The 25230-nt window shown below is 38.4% G+C and overlaps 2 protein-coding genes across 5 annotated transcripts; one reads left to right on the top strand and one right to left on the bottom strand.

Annotated features, from left to right (window-relative positions):
• Positions 1-360: 360 nt before the first annotated feature.
• fam102bb (family with sequence similarity 102 member Bb) lies at positions 361-20225 on the top strand. Of its 4 annotated transcripts, none has more exons than XM_079584286.1 (11): positions 361-889; positions 6694-6814; positions 6903-6932; positions 7598-7714; positions 9387-9433; positions 9947-10050; positions 13162-13257; positions 15850-16045; positions 16144-16280; positions 17266-17335; positions 17917-20225. In XM_079584286.1, exons 1-11 carry the CDS (start codon positions 756-758, stop codon positions 17957-17959), a joined length of 1095 nt encoding a protein of 364 aa, XP_079440412.1. In that variant the 5' UTR covers positions 361-755; the 3' UTR covers positions 17960-20225. The 4 variants fall into 4 exon arrangements, with proteins under 4 accessions (XP_079440412.1, XP_079440411.1, XP_079440414.1 ...); XM_079584285.1 differs by having other exon boundaries at positions 378-889; positions 16120-16280; XM_079584288.1 differs by lacking the exon at positions 13162-13257 and having other exon boundaries at positions 415-889.
• On the bottom strand, positions 20074-24104 carry henmt1 (HEN methyltransferase 1). The gene is made up of 6 exons (XM_079584284.1): positions 23330-24104; positions 23085-23200; positions 22760-22894; positions 22453-22635; positions 21713-21899; positions 20074-20899 (listed from the first exon to the last, which is right to left on the bottom strand). The coding sequence occupies exons 1-6, from the start codon at positions 23411-23413 to the stop codon at positions 20405-20407; spliced, it is 1200 nt and encodes a 399-aa protein (XP_079440410.1). The 5' UTR covers positions 23414-24104; the 3' UTR covers positions 20074-20404.
• Between the last annotated feature and the right edge of the window lie 1126 nt (positions 24105-25230).

Below are 25230 nucleotides of genomic sequence, written 5' to 3' on the forward strand. Positions count from 1 at the left end.
TGTATTTATTATAAACATACTAGTACTTAACATAATTATAATAGGGCCTACAAATTTGTGCTAAAATAAAATTATTACAACAGCACTATTTTCAGCTGATAATTTATCAAATGACACCAGCGGATTCTCTCACGCAACTCAGTGTCACATCAAATTGAGTAGGCTACAACGTTACACATTATTATGTTGTGTTGTACATTGGTAAATATTAAGGATTTCTCCGTTTGTGTAGTAGGCTATCAATATTATATACAATAAAAAAAATGTTTTTTCTTTAGATGTGAACTGGTTGAACTATGATTTGTCCTTTGTCCCCCTGCTTCACACTAGCTTTATGAGTTGACTGGCCCTTTAAGAAGCGTCGCCTGTGTTTCCACTACTACACGACCACCAGAGCCATCTAGAGATAGCTCTGTACACGACAACACACAATACAGCAGCACAACACAAGCCTCTACCGAGCGAAACAGGCATCATCCACAGGCTGCATATCCGTTTTCAGTAACATCTTTTTTTTACTGTAACGATGTAGTAGCCTAGTAGACAGAATAATTCCTTAAGACTATATTATTATCGTTAGCTTAGCTTTCTTACATCATCATCATCAGCAAAGGGAGATTCTAGTAGTGGCTAACGGCTATCAGCTCCAACAACAGAGGTTAACCAAAGATGTGCAAATAAAAGTGATGCTCCTCCACCGCGTATGACCAAAGGTACTATCGAGCGCAACAGGACTGGTAGCAATCGACGTCAAGATGATGAAGAAAAAGAAGTTTAAGTTCAGAGTGGATTTTGAGCTTGACGAGCTGTCTTCGGTTCCGTTCGTGAACGGAGTTCTGTTCTGCAAAGTCCGCCTGCTCGACGGCGGATTTTCGGAGGAGTCATCGCGGTAAGGAGGCTGTTAAATGTGGATGAATGAAGATGGGTAACGTTAGTATTATTATGGGAATAGGTGATATTGGGCTGCTTTCATTCTGTATTGCTCTCTAATAAAGCATAACCAAAACATATAGGATATTCATTCATATTAAGAATCAGAAATTAGTGCACATAGTAGTAGGCTACGTATATATTCAGAGCTGGAGGACGAAGGGTCTGCTTTAAAGGGTCTAAAGATCGTTAGTTGTTTTACGTTCTTGTGTAAGAGATGTACTAAGTTAACTTACTTATGTCAAGACTGAAGTCAACACTTTTGTGTTTTTGTAGGTCTGATAATTTCAAAGCATGTTTAATGGTGACTTCATATTGTCATGTTAGATTAGTAGTGTAGGATTATTTTACATATAATGTTCATATTATGTGGAATTTACTTAAAATTAATTAATTTCATGTAGATTTTTAGCCAACTTTAGGTTGTCAAAAACCTAAAGTTTAGGTGTCAAACCCCTTTTCCAAACTACTCAAATATCAGCATGTTGGCTAAGTCATATTTTTATTTTAAGTTTTACTCAAGAGAAAATGGCCTGGTGCGGAATCTGACATCAATTCCTGTAAATATTAGTTAGTAATTATAGTATGGCAGAGGGCATGGATAAAAATAATCATAAGGAAGTGGACTGCTCTTGGATTGATCAATGTGAATATGAAGATGTCACTGACATTGACAGTTGAAAAATAATACTTCCTGAGCTAAAAAGTCACTTTAACCCACTGGGAAAATATGTCAGGAGAACAAGCAAAATTTGGTCTGCGTTTACTTGCTGTTCTTAATTTTTAACTTTTATCAATTACCGTAATCCCCATCCTGTATGCTGTTTGTGCTTTATTTTTTTAAGCAGTTCTTGATCTGAGTCACTTCAGGCCACGCATTAAAACTGTGTGTGTGTGTGTGTGTGTGAACGAGCTGTTCTGTTCTCAGATCTGCACACAGGTTGACCTCCATGCAGTATGTTAATGCATCAGAGCAGCAAAGAGAACTGTTCAGTGTTACAGATTATTTCTGCATGATGAATGTCTTGTAAATGTGAAAAGTGCTGGACCCTCCAGTGTTATGTTTAATTTATTCATGCATTTGGCTTAAAGATAATTTTATCCAGGGGTTATAGGGGTTGGAATAAGACTGAAACACTGGCCATAGCCTAGTGTTTGAGGTTTCACGCCTATGCGCGGCCTGTGTGGCCAATCTTCACTTAGAGCAGAGTGTGAAGGTTGAATCCGCAGTGCAATAGCTCAGCTTTACATAAAATATTGCAATCCACACAAAATAATAGGAGACATATCAGAGTTCAAAAGAGGACAAATTGTTGGTGCTCGTCTCATCTGGCTCAAGTCTTTGCGTTGTATCGAGAGCTATGGCATCCAGGGAAATGTCAGCATACCACTACGTGACGAACTACATCCGACAGGAATAACTGTCGACATAAGAGGAAGCAGTCTGAAAGGGATGTCCAGGTACTAACCCGGATTGTATCCAAAAAAATATAAACCCAACTCACTGCAGAATTAAATGAGCACCTCGACTCTCCTGTTCACCAAAACTGTTCGTCGGGGAGCTCCACATCCACAGTGTCAATATTCATGGTTGGGCTGCTATAGCCAAACCTTTGGTCACTCTTGCCAATGCCAGTTGTTGGATTTATTTGTTCCAACAGTGCAAATCCTGGGCTGTGGACAGTGTGAAACATGTATTGTTCTTTGTGTTCACCTTGGTGTGGAGAAGCCCCATAGAGGTTTAAGCTCTTTTGCTGTTGCTGCCCAGAGTGAAGCACGGGGGTGGATCAGTGATGGTTTGGGCTGCAATATCATGGCATTCCCTACTGTGCCTGATGACCTGACGTCTGTTCTGCAAGAGGAATCCCTCTGGCCACTGTGAAGAATTTGTATCTGTCATTCCCAAGACAAAATGATTCTGGATTGGCTGCAAAAAGAGACTCTACACAATACTAATAAATTATTGTGGTCTAAAACCGGGTGTTTCAGTTTCGTTGTCCAGCCCCTGTACATTGTACATTTAAGGTATAGGCCTACTTTTGATCAGTTCACTCGTTCCCTGATAATCAAACCCATGATCTTGGTGTTACTAGCACCATGTTGTTTGAGCTTCAGGAATATTGCGTCACTCTTTCTGTCCCTGTTTACTTCTTTATGATACGTTTCAGTCTAAAACAGACAGATTTTCCCAGAAGTCCCTGTGACATTGAACTGTTCTACATAGCATCCAGCAGAGAGGAAAAAAGGACTGCAATGACTAATTAATAATAATAAAATTAATAATAAAAGGTAATTTTATTGTTGATGGGTCGGGGTTTGTGGTTTGGTAGTTTTTATTATTATTTATTTATTTCATTAAAATTTATATTATGTTAACTTTCATATTTGAAACAAGTTTTGCACACAATGTGTTAGATTTATTAGACTTGTGGACTGATCAAGATGTGCAATATCCAATTAATCAATAAAATGGATCAAATGAATTGATCCCCTAAAAAACGATTTGTACAAAATCAGCTGTCTTTTCCCTCTCAGTTTGTCTGTTCTACTGCAACGTTTGTCACTCGCTTTTGGAGCTCCGCAATACAAAGGCTTCCCGTTCCCACAGTTAAATATTAACGTGTCAGGCAGTGACAGTGGGCTGTCAAACTTCACCATGACACATTCTCCTCAAAGCATCTCTCCCACCACAATACATGTTCACATATTCATCCATACAGAAAGAGAGTTGTAGACTGCTGCAGCTTAGATCTAGCTTGGGCTGCACCAGTGCTTCTCTTTCCAACTGCAGTTTGCAGGGAGTGTCTTGAGGTTCGTGAGTGTATCTTCTAGGCTTGAGTGTGCCTCCATCTGCCTGTGGTGAGATCCTTTTGAAGAACTCCTGTTTCATCGCAGACATCCTTTGGGAGAACCCAAGGAAGAAGCACACAGAACCAACGCACTCCTGCTCTCATTCGTTCAACTGACTTTGCCATGGCAACGGCATATATTCTAAATACGGAAATCAGACCAGTGGCTTGTCATGGTTATGGTTCTGTATTACAATATTAGGTCTGTTGCACATTTTGGCATAATCAATTCTATCAATGAGATTAACAGCTTGTTTTTCCCATGAGAGGAGTGATGCTAATGACTCTAGCACATGCATAATTGTGTCTAATGGACCAATGGGAAAACAAGTATTGTACCATAAAGGATTTCCAGGAAGAATTGTTTTCATTTGTGCTATTAATGCATGGCATTAGCACATAATGCTACTAAATTCATTATGTTCTTTGTGTTTTCACATTATTAGTGCTTTGTAGTGAAGGTTATTGTGATGCTGAATTGTTCCAAGCTCTGTGCGCTAATGGTGTATATTATATATCTGAGTGTCAGAGGCTAAACATGATTCATTATGTGATGGCTGGAAAGCAAAAGTCTAAGTTTGACCTGTGGTGCAGTTATTACAAATATGGAGCATCCTGTATCGATTGGAGCTCTGGCCTTGGCCGGGTTGTATGTCTGATTTATGAGTCTGCAGTTTTTCTTTTATAGTCTCACTGCCGGTAATTTGCCTATAATCATATTGGTTAGGAAAGGAGTCATATTACCTGACATTATCATGTCCTCCTTTTATTATAAGTTTGCAGTGCCACCTTTATGTTGGTGAGAAGAGGCAGCAAAGCAGCACTTTGTTTGGACTGGTAATGGATGGAGTGCTAAGGAGTAATAACAGTTAAAATCAACATGAAATCTAAATGTAATATAATTTGATGGCATCTTGATTAGTATCCCTGTTTCGCTCAGAAATATGTCTTATTACAGAGGAAAATGGCTTGCTAAATTAATTTTGCATAGATTTTAACTTGTTGTCAATGTTTTTTGTTGTAATATGCATGTCAAGAGCTCAATTTATAAAGTGAAATGCAGGTTGTTGTTTACAGAGAGTCATGCAAAGATCTGTAGAGCCTTAGGGACCGTTTACACGACAACTAAAAATGGGATACCGGTACTTGTTATGCATTGTTTCCGCGTAAACTACAAAAAAGTGAAAACTGATGTCATGCGCATGCGTTTTATGCGTTCAGTCTATAGACACGCGTGTAGTGTTTCTTTACAAAGTGACATCGTAAACTACTGGCCTGTATAATGCAGCGTTTTTAGTTGTTTTTGTATATCCGTATGAGTGGGGTTCGTTTTGACAACGTTGTTGTCTGTACGCAAAAAAACTTAAACTGGGAAAACTTTTCCGTTTGCAGTACATCCTTGTCGTGTAAACGTACTCTTCGTCCAGGGTTTTCAGTGCTGGCTAAGTCCTCTGAGGTTTTTCTTGACACAGCAGGATCATTTCCCTCTGCCCATCTATTGTGAATAAAAAGTGTGATATTTTGAGCATTACAGCCACTATGAATCATTCCTACATGTGTCATTGTGTTGTTAGTAGGGAACTCTCACACTGTTTATTTCCTTAGAAACTGCCCATGTTTAGTAGAAGGGAAATAATTTCTTGTTGGGAGGATACATATATTGACATTTGTTTAGGGAAGTCTTGGTGAGAGAATCAGAGTTGAGGGTTTCATCCAGCTGTGGTTTCACCCAATGACTCAATCGCCACTAAGCTTGAGTCTTATGGCAGGGAATCTCTCCAGCTGGATGGGAGGTGCCCGATTATGTGTTATTTTGGCTGTGTTCCCTTCCCCATAGACGTCATTGTGGACCGTTATGAGATGATAGAATATGAGGATGTTAATGCAAGTGTAGTATGTGGTGTGGATTTGTTTTTTTTAATTTTTTTAATTTAAATGTGGTCACACTTTATATTAGAGAACACACATCTACTATTAACTAGGAGTTTTCCCTCAATAATCTCCCATGGGTCATGTTTTGGGGTATAAATATATATATAACATCACAGGAATAAAGTACATTTACAAAAAAATATTAGAATAGAATAGTTATTTTAAGTTGTAATAATATTTTCTATATTTATAATCAAATAGATGCAGCCTTGGTGAGCATAAGAGACTTATTCCCCCCCAAACAGTAGTCCATATGTGCTTTTAACGAAATATTTATGTATTAATATGGTACACTTTCCCTCAATACCACTGACATTTTAGTCAGATGTGAAAATCGAGTTTTACAAGCAATGCTGCTTGACCAAAGTAATGCAGGACGTCCCCCTGGAGTGCCTACCAGGCATCTTTGAGTTAGCAGCCCTGTCCTTTGACTACAACTTCATCCTTAAATTCACATCACTCTCTTACGTGTGTACAATAGCATCACAATTTCCCTGAAGTTCATTTCATAGACTCATATCCCTCCAAAAGCCCTCTGGGTCTCGTTCGTCTGCCCTGTCTGCAAACATCTGTCTAATTAGGAAGCAGAACACTCCTGCACAGGGAGGTCCTTTTTCAGATGGGAAATTAATTCAACTTCTTGTTGTCAGTATGGCCTTCTGACTCCAGGCTCTAATTAATCACAGAATGTGAGTCAGACTCTTTTAATGCAGTCGACTTGTAGTGAATATTAAAATCACTCTATTGAATTGAGGCTGGATTATGTGACTCATTCTGTTGTGAAATCATTTCAAAATCTCCCTGAGGAGCAATGCCTCAGGAACTGTCCACCCCTGTTGGATTTTTGCAAATGCAGATAGTGTGAGAGAGGGTTCACGCTGTTTTGGACGAGTGCGTGTTTGTTTTAAAGCCTTAAGCCAATGCTGTGTTCTTTACAGTGACACCTTGCATTAACAACCCGATGTGTGTTCGTGTTTTACAGGGAGACGGTCCAGGCAAACTGTGTACGCTGGAGAAAAAGATTCTCCTTTCCCTGTAAAATGAGCGCAAATGCTGGAACTGGAGTCCTTGACCCCTGTGTGTGTCGAGTTTCAGTCAGAAAGGTACAGACACACTCCTGCACACTCTGTTGGTTTGCAATAAACAGTTTTTTGAAATACTGAGAATGATTTTTTTTTTTTTATGTAACAGGAACTTAAAGGTGGAAAGACGTATGCAAAGGTAATTTAAAGAATTTTTGTATTAAACATGCCAACACTATTCAATATAATTGAGTAGCTGACATGATGTGCAATGTTTGACATGCTGTAAGTCATCTAAAACGATTTAAGCATTTTCAAATTATTTTGTGATTATTACACATTTGCTTTTTATAGCATGATGATTGTTGAGAAGGTATCTGGAATAGTTTTTTCTATTAAAATAGTAGTCACACTGCAGGACTATTTAAATCAACTCCAAAAAAACTCAAATGTGATTCTAAATGGTGAAAAAAAACTAAAATATAAACATTTACATTTACTGTTTTATATAGCTAAAATCATTTTAGCTTATTCATAGCATAAAAAACATTTTTTTTAAACCAATTTACCTTTCATGAATGGAAACTAACACAGGGCATTCATCAAGTAGACCGTTCTGAGAGGATTATAAAATATTGATAGCAAAGTAGCTGCTAAAAATAGATCACCCTGGAACATTGTGTTTGTATGCGCTTCTGTTTGTGTATGAGCAGGGCACTTCTGTTCAGAAAGGCATTAACCTTTTTATTTAGCTTTTTATTCAAAAGCTCCATTGCCTTTTATTTTTACACATTTTTTATTGGCAAAAGCAAGATTAAACTGAACATTTTTCCTGAATGTGTACTGCTTTGTCTCTCTGTATAGCTGGGTTTTGCTGATCTCAACCTGGCGGAGTTTGCGGGATCGGGTAGCACCACACGCAGGTGTTTGCTGGAGGGTTATGACACCAAAAACACTAGACAAGACAACTCCATCCTTAAGGTATAGAAAAAGGCTCAGACTTCCTCTCAGGATATTTCTTCTCAGCTAAACTACATTGATGCTTTGAGTCTTGATTTATGTAACTTCTTGTGGCTATTAAAGGGATACTTCACCTCTGTAAAGATGAATGTGTATTTAAAATGGGTCATTTATGTAGAAGAAATGTGAAATTATTTTTGAATTTGGAGCCTTCTAGACTGAGAAAAGCCAGAAAATGTATTTGTGGCTCATGTGGATGAAAGACAAAAACTCCCAGAATGCACTTGCTTCACTGCCCTACGAGGCCACGCCTACTGGTAACAGAGCGCAGTTAAACAACAAGGCTATGCTACTAGTGAGTCTCCGTAACAAGTCTGCCCGGGATTTCGAGATCGCCAAAAATGTCCAGAATTCGTCTTTTGCGCTCTACAGTCGCCATTCATTATGTTTAATGTGGAAAGCAGGACGAGACTGACGGCCGCGGGATAACGACGCGAGGCCGGTGGCGTGATTACTGATGAGCGGCACCTGTGAGACGCACCGGTCCCGTATCTCTCAGGAAGGAGCTGGAATTTCCTTAGCAATGTTAAAACGCACATTAACCCATCACTTGTTTAGCGTTCATGTAAACACTACACTCAGATTCACCAATCGGAATGAATTCAGTTAGATTGAAACAAAAGGTGTGCATGTAAACAATGAATGGCGACTGCAGAAAGCAAAAGCCAAATCCCGGACATTTTGGACGATCTCGACGGCCGGACATGTCTGGGAAAAAGAGGATGGTAACCCCTACTACTCAGCTTTCTCCACAGAATAAGAACCTGTTAGCTTAGCTTCCAATAAAAGATGGCTGACACTATTTGTACATTCTCTGATTGATATCCACCCTCTATGGGCGGATTGAAAACATGCGTATCTAGCGCCTTCTACTGGCTGTAGTTTTTAGCCTCTGGCCAAAAAAGCCTCTGATGATGCAAAATGGAGGGAAGCACTGATACAAAGCTTAATGCTAAATCCTGAAGTATCCCTTTAAGTTATAAGTTAGTTAGTGTTTCTTAGTGGTGCTATTGGTATTACAAACTCCTCAACTAAAATATCTTAAAGGGGTCATATGCTTTTTAATATTTTCTTTTTCTTTTAGTGTGTAATGTCTTTGTTTGTGCATGTATACGTTCTGCGAAGTTACTAAAGCTCATAGTCTCCCACAAAGTGATTTATTCTGTCTAACAGAGAACACTGATTCAGACCTGCCTAAAAAGCCTTGATCAAAGTCCAGATACTACTTCCCCAAAGGAACGTGCAAAGAAAGTAGGACAGGTTTCAGTGAATTAAAAGTGTTGTCGTCATGTCACGGAGACGCTGTGTGTTTGGATGAGAAAGCAAAATCGCTTTTGCTTTTAGAGGTTAAGGTTTATTTATAAAGCTGTTTCTGAGCAGTACAACCCAAAAGTTTGCTTGCGCACAGGGCATTTTACAGTGGACAGCTTAGGAGAGTACAACGCAGGTTATATACAAAGACTACTTTCCACTGTGAAACTGTGATTTTGCTCAATTTGTGTTTGCAAAGTTGGTCCCGGTTGATTGGCTTGAAACTTAAAAAAAACAAACAGTAAAAAACAAAACAAAAATGAAATGTTAAATGTCATACACATCCAGTTTCTTATTTTTTGTCATTTGTCTTTGCCTGCAGGTGATTATTAGCACACAGCTGATGTCTGGGGACCCCTGCTTCAAAACGTGAGTGTTACTTTTGACTGCGTTGCGAATGTGTTATAATTCAGTATTGAAGGGAGAAAGAATTGAAGTTTGGTCGTGAAAAGGGCCTATTTCTATCTCTATGCCATCCTGTCTGCATTTTTAAATTTAGATTTAGCTAAAGACCCACAGAGACCTTTTCCTGTTAAACATTTGAAGTTGCTATAATAGTATTTTCTCAGAAATGGCCCGTGTTGTTGGGAAGGAGTGTGAATTTGTGCTCTGGATTAGTCAGAGCTTTGAACACAGATTTGCATACTGGAAACCAACACTGTCCACCCACACATGTACACACACACTGTGCGTGAAGGCAAAAACCTGCTAAAAACATTTGTGTGGGTTAAAGCGTGGAGAGAGTATGGAGTTTGGGGATTCTGGGGGTTGCTTTTGGACCACCGTCAGTAGGCAGACTGAAATGGTTTGCTTCTTTAATTCAGCATGTTTATTCAAATCCTTTTAAACCATATTGTTGAATGCGGGTTCTCCATGTATTAGGCCTCCGTCCACCGCCATGGTGATAGGCATTCAAGGTGATGCCGAGAGCCTGCTGGAAGACAGGAAAGGAGGAGACACACAGAAACCTTTTCTGAGCCTCTCAGGTAAACTTAACACAAGATGCACTTGTCACTGTTTGCAATGAATCGGAATGAGACGCACAAATACAGCAGCTCCATACACAGACCTTGTTTTTTTTTAAAAACATTTGTCCTTTACATGTGCTTAAATGTGTATGCATTTCTTATATTTTTATGTTTGCATTATGTTGGTTGCTCTAATCAACTGTCCAAATCAAACACCCTTTAAAAAGCTTCTCATTAATCCTGCATCCAGTCCTGTAGTAAAGAACAAGACTGTATGTTTGATTTGATGCGGCTGAACTAACAGGAGCTTGAAAGAGTGCTCTCTCTCCCCCACTCTCTCTTTTATCCTTTCTTTCCCCTCATACATGCTGTGTGCCTTTTCCGTCCAGAGGCTGGCGAAAGCTTTAGTCTTTAATGTATAATTTAGCCATGTGCCGCTGTTGACTCCTAACTCGGTTTTCATAGTGATTCACTATGACTGACTGCTTATGATGAAGAGCAGGCTTACAATTCATAAAACATGATCAGCTTACAAGTGCCACTTCTGTAGTGATTTTGAGTTGCGATCACTGAACAATATTAAAGCTGTTAATATTCATAGTATTTAATCTGAAATTTTTATGGAATACAAGACAAGATGCCAAAAGTGGCTTGCTGTCTGAGGCGATTGATGAATTATTCAGTATCACCATTTGTTCAGAGGAACATGCTGAAGAGTTACATATATGATTTGGCCTGGGATTTTGGCAGATAAATGATACTCTTTTGAAGGGAGTTTGTGGAGAAGACTCATTTAGAGATTGGTCAGGATGGTCAGTGAGAGCAACGGTTTGATGTAGATATTTTTAATTGTTTTTCAGCTTTAATATTTTAGAGTTTTGTAGCTATTAAAGGGATAGTTCACTTTGAAATAAAATTTTGGAATGTTTTAGCTTACCTGAAGTGCATCCAAGATGTAGGTGTCTTTGTCTCCGCAGTAGTTTCAATTTTGATATTTTTAGGTCAAACCGTTCTTGTCTGTCAGTCATATAATGCAGGTATATAGGCACTGTCTCCAAAAGCATGCAGAGATGTCTCTAATAGCATGCAGAGAAAAGTCCAAATGAAACAATTCCCCATCGTAAGTGCACATTGATGGCCTAAGACACGAAACAAGCGGTTTGTGTGATAAAACGAACAGTATTTATATCGTTTTTATCTCTTTTACACAACTTCGTCCAAGTGATCTGTTTACTTAGTCTACGTAAGTGCCGTAAAGCGGCGGAATGCTCCGGAAGTGGTCTCCCGGATGAGTTCGCGCGAGCTTACGTAAATGTATTTTTTTTTACAGCGGTTTAAACATCCCGGATAAGCGCAAACTAGTACCATTTCTATTAGCCGTCCTACCTACAATCTCTGTTCTGTGCATAGGTTCTGGTGTAAACAATGAGTGACGTACACGCGCGAGAGACCACTTCCGGAGCCTTCCGGCGCTCTACGGCACTTACGTATACGAAGTAAACAGATCACTTGGACGTGGTTGTGTAAAAGGTGGTTATATATAAAAACTATATAAATACTGTATCACACAAACCGCTTATTTCGTGTCTTAGGCCATCAATGTGCACTTACGATGGGGAATTGTTTAATTTGGACTTTTCTCTGCATGCTATTAGAGACATCTCTGCATGCTTTTGGAGACAGTGCCTATATACCTGCATTATATGACTGACAGACAAGAACGGTTTGACCTAAAAATATCAAAATTGAAACTACTGCGGAGACAAAGACACCTACATCTTGGATGCACTTCAGGTAAGCTAAAACATACCAACATTTTATTTCAAAGTGAACTATCCCTTTAACTCTTTTCCGCCATTGACGGAATTGTACATCATTTATGAGAACGCTTCCCTGCCATTGACGGAATTTTCCAGCTTTCCGTGTTTTCACTGTTATACGGTAGGGGGCACTATTAGGCATTGAGCAGAAACAAGCGATAAAAGCATTGCTTAATGTTACCTTTAAGACAGTGCATATATTAGCCAGTGTTATTTTAGCACTTTTTATATACTATTATTGTATTTATTAATATTTTGAATTAGCTCTTATTTTTATTTTCTCTTAGTTTTTGTAAAATATTTGTTTTGTTGCATTTGTCAAATTTGTCAACAGTTTTAGTCATTTTAATGCTTATTTTATTAGTTTAAGTTCAAGTAAAACTTAATTGTCAAAGGCAACATTTAAAATTTTAGTTTTTAAGTGTACGTTTTCCATCTAATATTTATAATTTATTTTAATTATTTTTTTATAGTTTAAGACACTGATGCTAGCGTACTTAAAATGTACAATAAAATAAAATAAATAAATATCCGGGAACAAAATATGAATGGCAAAAAATTTAGGAAAATTATTATTATTATGTGCATATGCAAATTTCTAGCCAATTAAATACTTAATAGAATAAGAAATTCCCTCCTTCTAATACACCACCTGCTCTCAACTAGAAGCAAGTAGTAAATCATGATTCATAGGTGTGATGTAAACAGAAGGAACATTTAAAAATGGGTCATGCCTCAACTTCCTGTTTTAATAGGAAATATGCTAACACAGGAAATAAAACCTTGTGCTTGCAATTTTAAAGGCTACAATCATCATAAACCTTTGTAACCAATTCAACAAATGTTTTATTTTGCTGAGCAATTAATATCCATAATGCATTTTTCTCTTTGTGAACACTAAAGGTTATAGTGGCAAAAAAGGTTGTAGGTATTTAGTGTATATATATTTATGTATTAAATAAAAATATATTTATTGAAATTGAGCCATGTTTGCCATTTATATATCCCTTATATGTCCGATCAATATCTGGTGGACATGAGTCATGACCCTAAACCTGTCTAACTGACTAATCGATTTCCAGAAGTTTTATTTTGAGAATGTTGATTTTCTAATCAACAGCCCTAATTTAAATAGCCAAATCATATTGAATGCCTGAAAACTCTCAATGGACAAGTGCATGGCTGTCAGATATAATAATCTACTATAAGGTTAAAAAAATAGGAGAAGAACGGGTTAAATTGGCATTGAATCCCGTAAAGCGATTGAGCAGGATTAATTAGGACTGAACTGAATCCCTTATGTCCACAGAGACATCAGGGAAGTGTGGCTCTCTGCCTGATGAACTGGGGCTGTGCGGACACTCTCGAACGTCCAGTTATGCTAGTCAGCAGTCCAAAGTATCAGGTAGGCTTTCCTTTTCCACTGTTTTTCTCCCTGGTCACTAATTGCCGATGTGTCGATGTGACTGCTGTCTTGCTCGACTTGAATGAATTGTATTGTCTGCTACCCTGGCTGTAACATCAGGCTGTCAATCAACATCATGCCGTTGTATTGCAAGATGATTCAAGAATTTTGTATTTTGCATGTAGGCTGCATGTCATGCGACACTGTTCTGTGTGATGGAGTGAAGATATGTGTGCACATATGAGAAAGAAAGAATGTGTGCGCAAATTCATAATATTATACATTGTATTTAGTTAGGTTGCACTTTCCACATATAGGGTACTTTTTGGTGACCCATTATTTTGACCTTTTGAATTTGAACAATTAACAAATTAAGCATCTCCTTTCACTGACCATTTTGCTAAACTAGACATTTTAAAGCCCCATTTTGTTTTCAGTTTGTGGAAAGTGCTATTTGCTTTATTAAATAATATGAAACTGGGCTCTTAGAAAGATTCTGTGCTATCACAAAATGGCTGGATTAAATGTCCCAGATCTAATTTGATAACACTACTTCCTCTAGTACTTCCAGAGAGGAGACAGCACTCAGTCCTTATTTCATTAAGCTATTCTCTTAGATTCAGTTACACATTCCTCACTTTGACCTTTTGCATTAGAGCATCTCAAAAGTGTCAAATTAGTTTTAAAGTCCCACAAAGCAAACAGAAGTCCTCACTGTTGGAAATCTAAAATTTCCAATTCTGGAATTGGATACTTAAAGGGATGGTTCGGGAGTAATTTCAACCTAGGGTCCTTTGCACCATGACCTCGAGCCAGACGAGAGCTTATTTAGATATATCAGCCGAATGGCTTAGTGCAGGCGCTAATGGATCCGAAGGTTGTATCTCGTAAATTACCCCACTAATAATGCCCGGAATGGTACCAAACTTCTACAGTAGTACAAATTGGTTCTGTACTCATAAAACGAGGCATTTGAAAGTTTGTAAGTACATCAGGAGTTTATTTAAATAACACTTGCTTGATGGCTTATGCTACCGCTAACCCGGACGTCGAGGTCACTTCAGTGATTTGGGAAAAGCCCATAAAAGTCTCGCGCGATTATCCGGTGTTGCTGGAAACGTTTTTTTGGTATATCCCAATTTCTTTCATTCTTTTTTCCTAAGTGTTGACAACTTAGTGTTAACTAATAATTGTTGCAAACTGGTACTATCAACAAAATATTTGTGCATTCCTGAAACTGGGCGTCGTTACACTACATCCTTATGCATCGCTTTCTGCTAGGACTTTTACGGGCTTTTCCCAAATCACGCAAGTGACCTCGATGTCCGGGTTAGAGGTAGCACATCAGGCAAGTGTTATTTAAATAAACTCTTTATGTACTTACAAACTTTCCAATGCCTCGTTTAATAAATATAGAATCTATTTGTACTACTGTAGAAGTTTGGTATCATTCCGGGCATTATTAGTGTGGTAATTTACGAGATACAACCTTCGAATCCATTAGCGCCTGCACTAAGCAACCCGGCTGATTCGGCTGAACCATCCCTTTAAAGTCAGGAATTAGATACTTCTTAAAAAGTAAAATGTTTGATTCCGCTTATTGATTTCGGTGTGCGCATTTTAAGGCGCTAAAAGACGTGAAACAGAACTCAAATTGGCACTAGAGCACTGTTTTCTGTGCTGGGCACATCCAGAACGCACACACAAAAAGCCGTCTTCCGTATTGTGTACGAATGCTGAATTGAGTTCTCTTTCTCGTCTTCTTATACACACAAAATGATGTCAAAATATCCTCGTAAACACAGTCGGTTATGTTTTAAGTGAACATAAACAGTTGAGAAAGAACAGTATAACAGTATATTGGATCCGTGCATTAGGTCTTAAAGTGACAGCAGGCTAATAAACCTGCTGCCGTCGTTACTGTTAATCAAAGTCAAAAGAAAAAGAAAATCACTCACTGATCTTGACTGAATAACTTTTGTAACTTGAATATTTATAAAAACTATGCAGTTATGTTACATTTGATTTCAATTTCTAAACTTTGTTCAGTTGTATTTTTATTTGCTAATTTGCTTATTTGTTCTTATTTTATTACTGACTGTATATGGTACTTGTCTTTTAACAATGTTTGAAATTCAGATTAGTTAGTCTAGTTTATTAGTTATTTGTTCTTTAGGCTGCTGGTTTTTGTTCATGGTATTTCAGTTGCAACAGAATGTTTTGCAAAAAGACAAAACATTTTTTTGATATCTAAATGTTTGACCTTTTTTTTTAGCATATTGGATTCGAAACTGGGAATCAGATTCTAAATTGTAATCGAAATCGCTAAAATGTAAAGGATACCTAACCCTAGTCATCACATATCTGTCCGGAAACATTGGAGTTGGTGTGTGCATAGGCATGTATGGGACGATATTCGCCCTCCACTGGTGGCCCATACTAGTTTTCATTTTCTGAAGCTGATTGATTCATCTATGAAGGTTTTTAAAGTGTATATAGGCTGTGCATTACCAGGGCAGATCAACTTTTTCCTGTCCTTTTTTTTTTAACTGAATTTTAATTTTAAAACAATGTTGTGTCATTTTTTCTTAGGCTATAGTACGAGTCACTCGCGTTCCTCCAGTCTGTCGGAGTTCTCCCACAGGAGAAACACTTCGATCGGCAGTGCTTCCACTGGCATTGCCAGCATCCCTGAGCCCAGTGAGGAGAGTGACCAAACTACAGCGCCACCTACAGTCTGTGCTGCTGTGCCTGAACACCCATCAACCCCCGACAGGGCTGCCAGCAGGTCAGACAGACACTGCTACCACTGCATGCTCAAGATTCATCAAGCTTTAGATGCAGGATATTAAATCAATATAGGTTCATTTTCTCATATATACAAAGGTACCCAGTGAAACAGGACTCCATGGAGTCTCAGCTGAAAAGGGTGGATGCCACACGGGTGGATGCTGATGATGTAGTAGAGAAGATCCTGCAAAGCCAGGATTTCACCCACAGTATGCTGGACTCCAGCGCTGAAGGTAAACATGGCTTCCTCATGTTTATTAGCAGACATCCCTAAAGGTACTACTAGCACATTTCCATCAGAGTATGAGAGAGGCACTACATTTCATTTATAATGTTTATATTAAGCAATTAAAACAATGTTGATCAATGTTGATAATAATTTGTCGTGAGCACCAAATCATCATATTAGAAGATTTCTGAAGTGACACTGAAGACTGGAGTAATGATGCTGGAAAATCAGCTTTGCCATCAATGGAATAAATACAATTATAAATTGTAATAATATTTCACAATATTATTGTTATTACTGTATTTTTGACCATATAATGCAGTCTGGGTGAGCATGAGAGACTTTTAAATTATTTAAAAAAAACTTTTGAAAAGTAGTGTGTGATGTAAATAGTATTACCTATAATAAATAAATAAAAATAAAACAGCTCAGATAATATTTGGTGTGACCTCTTGAGTTTGAATTTATGAAGGTTAAGCACCTCCTTTGATTGAAATGTCTTTTTTTTTTGGTTCAGCAACATGTCTAATAATATTGCATAAATTCCATCTTTATTTAATTCGGATGGCTAATAGTCTATTAACACTGTGCGTAACATGGCGAATTCTTGCTGACATGAAATCGCATTTTGGCCCATTTATTTGTCATGCTTGAGATGGAGTGGTATCAGAGCAAACTTGGATCAAGTGCAAACAGAAATAGAAAACGCAGGGCTAGAAATAGGATGTTTAATTGGTAGCAATGTTTACCGGGAGCTGCTGCTGCTACTCAGTAGGTGTATTGAAGTGTATCTGTGCCAAGCCCGTCTTTATATGCGTGTCCTACTGTATTAGTTTTCGTATTATTTTTTAGATGACATGCCGACAGGTTCTCATTAGAATTGAACCGATTTGGTTTTTGTATCCCCCAGAGAAGTCGTGAATTTGTGTGCGGAATGGAGGCGATATCTGATTCAAGTGTGTGTGTGTGTGTGTGTGTGTGTGTTTCAGAGGAAGGTCTGCGCTTGTTTGTGGGTCCTGGTGGGAGCACAGCACTTGGTAGCCACCACCTTCCTGCCAGGTAAGTTTGAAGGAAAATGTTGTCATGTACTCGCCCTCATGCTGTTCCAAACCCAAATGACTTTCTTTCTTCTTTGGAACACAAAACCAAATGTTTAGCATAATGTCCTAGCAGCTCTTTTCCACACAATGAAAGTGAATGGGGACTGGATCTGCCAAGCTTTAGGGACCTAAAGGGATCATAAATGTATTTGTGTGCCGTCTTCTAAAGCCATACAATAGCCTGTATGATGAAGATGTGAAATATAATACAGATTTATATGGATTACTTTTATGGTAATTTCGGGAGCTTGACATCTCCAGTCACCAATCACTTTCATTATATGAAAAAAAAAGGGCTTGGATGTTCTGATAAATCTCCTTTTCTGCTAAATCTCTTTTTAGAAGAAGAAAGTAAGCCATGTAGGTTTGAAACAACATGAGGGTGAGTAAATTATGACAATTTTATTTTCGGGTTACTGTCTCTTTAAATAACACAGCAAAATCAAATTGTAAGCAGTGGTATTCCCCACGCGCTTAAAAAAAGTGTAAAACAGTGCATTTACCGAGTTGTATGTAAATGCTGATTTCTTCTCTTTTCAGGGTTGGAGCCGGTGCCTACGAACAGGTCGTGATTAAACGCTAGAGTTGGGAGATGCCAGAAGGAGAAGTGTCAATAACCAAAGTCTGTTTCGTGGGAGGAGAAAGAGACGAAGAGATTCAGACATGTTCGTCTCCTCTCACATTAGCAGTTAGTCACAAACTTGTTTCAGCCTTTCGATGAAACGGCGTCCTCTGCTGGCTACATAAAGAACTGACAGCTCCTCTGTATGAGGCTGCCATTTGGTGTCTTGTGTTTCACTGTGAGGTAAAGTTTGTCTTACAATATGTCTGCAATTGCAAATCAGAGAGCTTTTCCCTATATTTTTCTCGCTGATTTAAAAAAGAAGAAGATATTTCATATTGTTATTTTAGTGAGATATGTTTATTTTGACCATGTTTACATGTTTGAGCCATTTTAAGGGGTCTGTCAGTAACATGTGGTGGATAATATACATCTTTACATATACATCTATATGTCTGCAGATGAAGGTGACCTCTTTACGCATTTTTTTTGTCATTTCATTACTGTACGAATGGAAATCAAACCGTCCTCACCCACCCGCGTATTACTTTTTGCGTGTGAGAAGTCGTGATACGTTTGACAGATGGAGCCGTTTTCAGACTTGAAAAAAATGTGCAATTGAATAGCACTTTAAATTGAAGGACATTGCATTCACTTTTTATGTATCGCCAACATTGTAGGGAGTTTTGAGGCTGAGCTTTCGATCAAGTTAACTCATTCACATTAAATGTGTTATTCTTCTTTATTTGTAGCTGAAAATGACTTTCGGCTTGAGAATTGAAATGTAGATTAAACTCCTACAGCTCCATTATATGTTAAATGGGACTAAGTCATTTTGCAGTTCAGTTTATAGACACAGCAGGTGAATATCTGATAAGTACTTCTCTGGCAGCAGTCTATGACATAATTAATGACGTCACAACTATATTACGCTTTCACAAAAGGACAAAATGAGCCGAGCTGTTCTCAAGCTACACTTAGTAACATAGCAGCACAGAATGAAGCATTTAACCATGTCAGCAATGCTTGAAATGTTTAGCACAAGGCTCTCAAGCGGCGTGTAGCTCTTCTAATCCTATCTATAACACTACAAAAACACCTTTTTATCCATGTTTTTGTAGTTACTTGATGTATCATTAAAACGAAGGTATTTTAATGACTACTTTTCATGGTATCTCTGTCTGTAAAATAAGCTATAGGGCATATCAGAAGCATAAGTGCTTCAATAGTTTTATGTGACCGTATTCCCATATCTTCTCAAAAGCCATTTACTGTTTTATAAATGTAAACTCACTTGCCTCTGCAATTTAAGTGTGTGTTGGGGATTATCAGCTGAGAGAGTGTGTATCTATTTGTAGCACTTGATTATATCATATTGTCTAGAGTTATAGTGCAGAATTGCATGGGTGTCACACCAACGCAACGTGTCCGAAGTGTTTTTTTTTTGTAATCTTTGCTAGGCCCGCTGAGATCCAAACACTAAAAAAATACTGACAGGAAGCTTGGATTAAACTCGGCCACACATCTCAGGTTTATTGTTTCCTTTCACTATTACTGCACAAATATCAAAGCACCACACTGCGAATGTACGGAGCTCCTAAAGAGAGACTGTGACGGAAAAAATATGAGATGGGAGAGAAAATTCAATTTCAGTGCTTTTGTGTTCTTTCGCAAAAAGATTTTTTGCGGTCAAAAGTTTTACGAGCGAAAGCAACGTTTCTCACAGGAATGCAAAACATTTGTGAGCAAATGGAACGTTTCTTCTGGGATCGCAAAAGCATCTCATAGTTTTTCCATCAAGGTGTCCCTTTAAGGGCTCTGTGGTGAATGTTTGCAAATATCCGTTTATTTAGAGGTTATTTGCGATCTGTCAGCCTCATTACTTTCCAGCAGACACTCAGTAATATGAGTTACTTTGAACTTGCTTTTTAATTTTTTAATTGATCTACTGCCAAAATGAAGTCTATTTTTATGTATTTGAGCTTTAGTGATACTGATATTGTAAGATTTTACTCCCCACCCCACATTTTCTTCCCTAATTCTCTTACGTAACCTGTAAGTAGGTCCTGGTACTTTACATGTTGTAAAAACATGGTGGCTTTATCTCTTCTGTGAAGTTTTGGTCCTCGTAAATTGTACTGTGTCTGATGTTTAAAGGTGACATTGCTTTTTAAATGTCTCGCAATGTTGTGTTCCAACTTTTGACCAACAGTGGCTTCCATGCCATGTGTTCTGTTATGATGCTGGTAAGGTATGTACCACACACTGTTAAATAAAACCACATTCCAAAGAAGGTGTCACATATTTGCATTTTTAATTACACGTTTAATGGTTGTCTTTTCAAGAACATTTCCAACCGATAATAGTTTTGGCCATATTATCTAAATATGTCCTAATATGTTTTTGATGGAACAATCAAGTGCAGCTTCCTTTTTTACATTTTGGTTACAGAGCTTTCCGGATCTGTTATACACCGCAGTAGCCCCCAAGATCTCTATCCCAGTCCTCCTCCACACTGTTTGATACACCTGATACCATTTTCACATCATCATCCTCCTCCTCCTCCTCCTCTTCTCTTTCTTCCTCTTCCTCATCATCGGCAGGCAGGTTTAGCACCGTTCCATCAGCGCTCATCCTCACCTGCTCCTCCGCCAGCAGTTCTTCCCTGAGACGCTGCACGCTCCCGCACAGTGCTCTCACTTTGGGGCTGAACCACACACGCGTCAAGGGCACACAAATGCTGCGGTCCTGCTGGTAGACAGGCTGCCACTCACATGCATCCCCATGCTGCAAAGCTTCCATAAATGGAGGACCATAAAAATGTGCATTGTTGTTGGAGTCCATGTTCAGCCTACTAAGCCATTCCTGTTTTAGGTGTTGTGCCTCATACAGGACCTCATTAACCAAAGTCTTCTGGTAGATGTTGTTATCACACAGGCTTGGATACACCACCTTGTACAACTTAATGAGGAACAAGAACAAAAGATGAGTTGTGAGTGCAATAAGCAGTTTTCAGACAAGAAATAACTTTTTTTTTTAGCTTAAACCTGTGAGTTTTAAAGTTGCCATGAAATGCAATGTTATTGATCTTATTGTGAACGATAAATTCATGCATGTTTAATTTTTAATTAAATGTCATAACTCGATCTTTTGTGGTATATGCCGGACTTCTTTAATAATTTAGTTTGTTTAAGCCCCAACTTCCATTTCATGCTGGGATGAGAGTAATTTTTACTATGAAAACATACGGACTAATTCAGAACCTCTTCGTCAAAAAGATTATTATAAAACGATACTACTAAGAGAATTTGCCAAACCTTATGCTGTTTATGACCGCATGTAGCACATCCACATCCTTCTAAACCCTTCTAAGATTGCAAATATTAAGGTCGGTATGCAAGTTAACAGAAGTAGCGGCAGATCTTTTCTTCTGTGTTGTGACACATCCGAGTGAAACATTATCAAAAAGTGCACGAGTTGTTGATTGGATGGAGGAAGATCTGAATGCGAGCTTGCAGTCCAAAAGGGGCGGGGTCTAAACCGACTAAATAATTGGAGAGGTCTGGCATGTCACCAGAGAAAAGTCTATTGTTCCACCAGACGATCAAGTTGTTATTTTGATTAAAAATGTGTGATCATTATGTTTTTTGTCTTATTGTGATCAAAAAGAAATCAAGCGCATTTCAGCGCTTAAACTAAACTGACTTCTTTAGTGCAAGTGATACGATGATGAAGTGCAACACCTCTTAAGAAAAAAAAATACACATTTCTCACCAGTCTGTACACTGAGGGTTCCAAGCGTTCAGCATTGCTCATGGACCAATTTATCCCATCAAAATTCCTCTGGAACACACCGATCTGTGTGCAGAATCCCACATCTCTCCGGTGGCCAAGAGCTTCTCCAACTCCAACTCCAGTGAACTGCACAGAGTAACCATATTCTCTACAAACTCTGTGAGCCCTGAGGGAGAGACAGAATTGGGATTTTTTTAAAGGGTTAGTTGGTTTACCCAAAATTGAAAATAATCCCATAATTTACTCACCCTGCGTCGGATCAGAGCTCACTCTTCCACCGGAACTACAGTAGACTCGAGTATGGCCGGTTAGTGATTATAGTTTATAAAGCTATAAATATGGATATTTTTCTTACAAAAACGCATTGCTTCACTTCACAATGCCTTTATTAACCCCCTGGAGCCGTATGGATGACTTTTATGATAGATGGGTGTGCTTTTTGGAGCTTCAAAAACTATGGTACCATTCACTCTCATTATAAAGCTTGGAAGAGCTAGGATTTTTTTTTTTTTAATAATTATTACTCTGTGTTTGGCTGAAAGAAGAAAGCCACATAATATATACACCTAGGATGGCTTGAGGGTGAGTAAATTATGGGATTATTTTAATTTTTGGGTGAACTAACCCTTTAAGCCTAAAAGATTTTAAAATGTATCCTTAAATCAGATCTTAAATCAGCACGGGAAAATGTTTACACTAAATACTGCACATTTCCTTACCAAGTCTGAAACTCATCTCTAGACCATTCGAATTTGTGATCGCAGTCTCTGAAGCCTTTCAGGCCCGGCAACAGAGGATTGAACTCTGCATTGGGTGTGCTGACAATCACGGCACCTGGTGCCATGTACCCAAACACCACCTCTGAAAAGCTCTCCACCTTCTCAAGCTCCAGATGTTCAATTCTTAAAGGGGTGAGAGACTTTGGTAAGTTGAAAAACTCAAGTAGAACATACAATTTTCAAATAGTGTTAAGTTTATATGCTTGAGAAAAAAAAAAAAAAAGATATGTGGCAGTGGCACACTTACAGCTCAACACATGTCACAAGATCAAATCCTCTGGTGCACGGCTCCCGCTCTGTGACAGACCCTTGGTACAACTCAATGGTAAAAGGCCCGTCGCTTGGCTGAAGGTAGTCACTCACAAGTGGAGCCAATGAATGCCTGGCAAGAAAAAAGATGGATGAACACAGGAAGCCAGATTATTATTTTTTTAGATGGCACAAAGTACATGCAGGCCCCTAATTCCACTTATGTAGTATAAAACGTTGGCCTTATGAGATGTTCTTCCATTTTAATGTCGTATACTTACTACACAAACATGAGTAGTTCGCAGGCAAAATGTCAAACTTACATTTTTTTTAGGAGTACGACACTGTTGATATCAATTCCCACTAGTAACTGTATACCATTGCGATGAAACTTCAGTTTTTTCAGTAAGCGACACTCAGCGCATCCGAAATCGATGACCTGCGGATGGAGAAATGAGATCAAATTCATGTAGGAAGATGTAAAAAGACTACTGATAAGCACGCGAGTTCAAACGAAGCGTCAAGGCCATCAACTTAATTTTAAAATGCAAGTTTGAAATGTATTTACCTTTCTAGGTCGGTAGGTTTGCACGTAATCGATAACAAACTGGTATCGCTGCATGTACAGCGGGGGAGAAAATGGTGTGGTCATAGTGAGTATCTTGGTCAATCAGTCAGTCAGTCTGACTTTGCTCGGTTGTCAGTCCTCAATAAAAAAACACATGCTCGAGGAGGACGGTGACACTTCAGCTCAGTAGTGTGAATGCTTTTAGTGCTTTACCCAAATCTTAACCAACGGCCACTAAAACAAAAGCATTTGTTTTTTTAAATGGACCATTGTATTTCATGAACGAGGCCGTTGGGCTACAACATATAGTGTGGTCCAATTTACCGTTTCCCATACGAAACGGTATTTCATAATAATTTCATCCTCATTTTGTCAGGGATAAAATGGCTACTTAAGCTTCCGCTAAGAAAAATAGTCCATTACAACGTACAAAAAGTAATCGGCCTAGCATCAAGGAACATTGCAACAATATTATGGTATTAATTTATATTCTTCTTCTTATTAATAATAATTGGCCTGCTATTAATCTGCAAAGTTACATTTCGTAGCCAGTTGTTATTTGCTCGGTAGTCGCAAGATGGCGTATTAGCTAACTTGTGTTGGTATGAGATGTCGACAAACATGAAATTGGGCTGCATCCGAAATCGCACACTTCCCGATATAGTAGGCGAAAACAGTATGCGACAAAAGAAGTATGTCCGTATTCACCCCTATGGTATTCACAGTACTCATAAAAGAGTAGGCAAAAAGTACCCAGTGACCTTCTTCCTCCGGCGAAATTCTGTGGTGTGCATACGATTTATGAATGGCAGTGAAGAAAGGTAACTGACGCTGGTAGGTCACATAATAAAAACAACGTCCAGATTACATTTATACTACACACTGTCATGTGATGTGATATTGTGTATTGTTTCAGCACTGATAATGCTTTAAATCTCAGTGACGAGAAGCACGAGGTGGTGTGTTGCGGTGTTCATCCGAAGAAACTGCATATTTACGGTCATTTTACACACACATTATATAGATTAGAGCATACTTTTCGGTCATGAAGTAATTACTTATTCAAATAACTACCTAACGTTACTCAAGAGAGTATACAATCTTGGACAGCCTTGATGAGTTCTGAACCACGTACTAGTGTTACCAAGTATCACAGAAAGAAATCCTAGTAAAAATATTAAGAGTAAGCTAGTACTGTATGTGGTTCCGAATTCATTTAAATTATTAAATTAATACAATTATTAAATTAATAATTTAAAGCATTTCAGAATCTTGCTAAAGTCTGGGAACTTTTCGCCTATTTTTATGAATAGCCTACTGTGAATACCCAAGCAACAGCACATACTGTAGGAAGTCTATGCTCAGGACTTTTCTAAGCTTAGGGTCGGTCACTGTGCTCAGGTATACTGCCAAATTATATGATCTGTTTAGGGCCAAATAGCATTCCAATTTACTTTGTTGGGCTGTTGCGTGTTGCGTCTCTCCAATGTTTTAGGTATTTTTCTTTTTGTGTTTTAAGTATTTGGATTGGTCTGGCTAAGTTTTTATTTTCAAATCAGTCAGACATGTTTTGGTTTGTGTAGTCAGCTCTAAGACCAATTGGCCAAAGACGTTTCTTTCTGGCATCAGCTCTTGGTAGTTCAGGGCTTTGTGATGGAGGTTCTCTTTATCACTACTTTTTAAGTGGGCATGGAATTTAATGGCCCTTTTTTAAATTGTGATTATAATTGGGTATAATCCTAATTTTGCTCTGCAGGCATTATTTGAGTTTTTGCGCTGTACTCGTAGCAGGTTTTTGCATAGTTCGGTCTGAAAAGTCTCTATTGGGTGTTTGTCCCATTTAGTAAACTCTTGGTTTGTGAGTGGGCCCAGACGTCACACCGGTAGACCGCCATGGGGTC

The sequence above is a fragment of the Phoxinus phoxinus genome (assembly GCF_949152265.1).
Source record: "Phoxinus phoxinus genome assembly, chromosome: 16".
Lineage (NCBI taxonomy): Eukaryota > Metazoa > Chordata > Actinopteri > Cypriniformes > Leuciscidae > Phoxinus > Phoxinus phoxinus.